Raw genomic sequence first — 1,586 nt, 5'->3', positions numbered from 1 at the left:
GATTACAGGCCAAGCTTTGATTTTTTTTTTTTGTATTTACACATATACATAAAGTATAAACAGCATCTTGAAACATACAAAAATGCACTGTTGTGCACTAAAAAACATTCAAATAACTTAATTCTGCTTTAAATAAAGCAAAAATGAAAACCAAAGAAAATAAATGCCCATGGTATTGAAAAATTCATTTTGTTATACTGCTTTCCACTGCATGCACTTCTGCTACTCACTAGCACCTTTTCCACATAACTTAAAAGTATTAACAAGGCCATCCTTTCCCTCCCCAAGAATACTACATAATCCCAATAACTGTTTGAAAGGGATGAACTAATTTACAGACCTTGGCAAACTTAATCTAGTTTTGATCCACAATAAATTAAAATAACTTAAAAATCCTTTACAGCTGTATTTGTGGAAAAAACGTACTAGTGCAGATAGTAGTTTTGCTGTGGCTTCCATGAATTTACTAATTTTAAAGCAAAATAAGTTTGTTGAATTTTATGTGGACTTCAAATGAACATTTTGAATAGAGCGCTGCTCAGAAAGCTAGGATTTCCCATGCCTCTCCACAGCTTCATAAAAACAGTCCTCATTAACTACAGATGTTAAGCTCTGGACACTAAATTCCCTCTCTAAAATAGAGTTCAGGTCCAAGTTTGCAGCATCAGAGTGGCTGTCAAGGGACTGGTGACGTTCCTGCATTGCCATTAAAGTTCCCCTGTTACGCTTTGTGCTGTTTACTTTTCGCTTCACTGGGCAGAAATGGCCACGTATCAGCTTTGGATGTTCTTCCATCTTGAAACTATCTCCCTCCTCCTTTTCTGCAGCTTGATCTTGTACACAGTCAGTACTGGGTTCCTCCGAAATCTTCAGCCGCTGGAACTGAATTTCAATGTCTTTAGTAGGGCTGCCCTTCTTTAGGCTCTGATAGTCATCTTCATCATCATCACTGAGAATATCAGATTCTTTGACAAGAGCATTGGAAAAGTCGGAGGCACAGCTCTGTACGTGTTGATCAGGGGATGAACTTTTGGGTTCCTGTATGCTCTCTGTGGTGTTGCAGCTGCTGCTCTGTGTACTGCTGCTCAGGCTGCATTCATCGGAGTCCTGGAAGGTGCCTTTCCCCTGGTCACCGTTCCATTCGCTGCTGGGTGAATTCTTCAATACCTTCAAGGACCTGGTGGAAGCTGTGCAGAAGAAGGCAGTTTTATCTTCTCATCTAAACATCTGGTTATACCGTCAGTCTCAACAACCCACTTCTGGTCACAATGTACAGTCTCATTCATGGTCAAGTGTCAGCATTCTGATACCAACAGGGTAATTAAACATCACATTTTTCACTCTTACCTACCTCCTCTAGAGTTACGTACTTGCCTTTATGTTCAGGCATATATATCTCATGCACTAGAGGGTCAAGTTGGAGGCATGAGTTGAACTGTCCCTGAGCCTGCCATGTAATAGGGATTTTAGTCAACTGAACACATGAAGAACTAGAAATACTAGTAGCCAACTAGTAGATAAAAAGCCTGAAGCCTGTGCTTAATTAATGAGGGTATGTGCTGGGATGCAGATTAAGAACACAAAAA

At 40.0% G+C, this 1,586-nt stretch overlaps 1 protein-coding gene across 4 annotated transcripts in view; it reads right to left on the bottom strand.

Moving 5' to 3' along the window:
* Positions 1–15: 15 nt before the first annotated feature.
* TIAM2 (TIAM Rac1 associated GEF 2) overlaps positions 16–1,586 on the bottom strand; it is a 163,208-nt gene continuing 161,637 nt past the window's right edge. For all 4 annotated transcript variants that reach the window (XM_085541531.1, XM_085541529.1, XM_085541532.1 and 1 more), the window contains one exon: positions 16–1,187. In XM_085541531.1, the coding sequence (XP_085397657.1) occupies positions 547–1,187 (641 nt within the window). In that variant the 3' untranslated portion in view covers positions 16–546. The remainder of the gene's footprint in view (positions 1,188–1,586) is intronic.

The sequence above is a fragment of the Coturnix japonica genome, chromosome 3, assembly GCF_054131305.1.
Source record: "Coturnix japonica strain WE chromosome 3, WE-NBRP24, whole genome shotgun sequence".
NCBI lineage: Eukaryota > Metazoa > Chordata > Aves > Galliformes > Phasianidae > Coturnix > Coturnix japonica.
The sequence above is the reverse complement of the archived record's forward strand: the minus strand, read 5'-3'. Positions and strand labels throughout refer to the sequence as shown.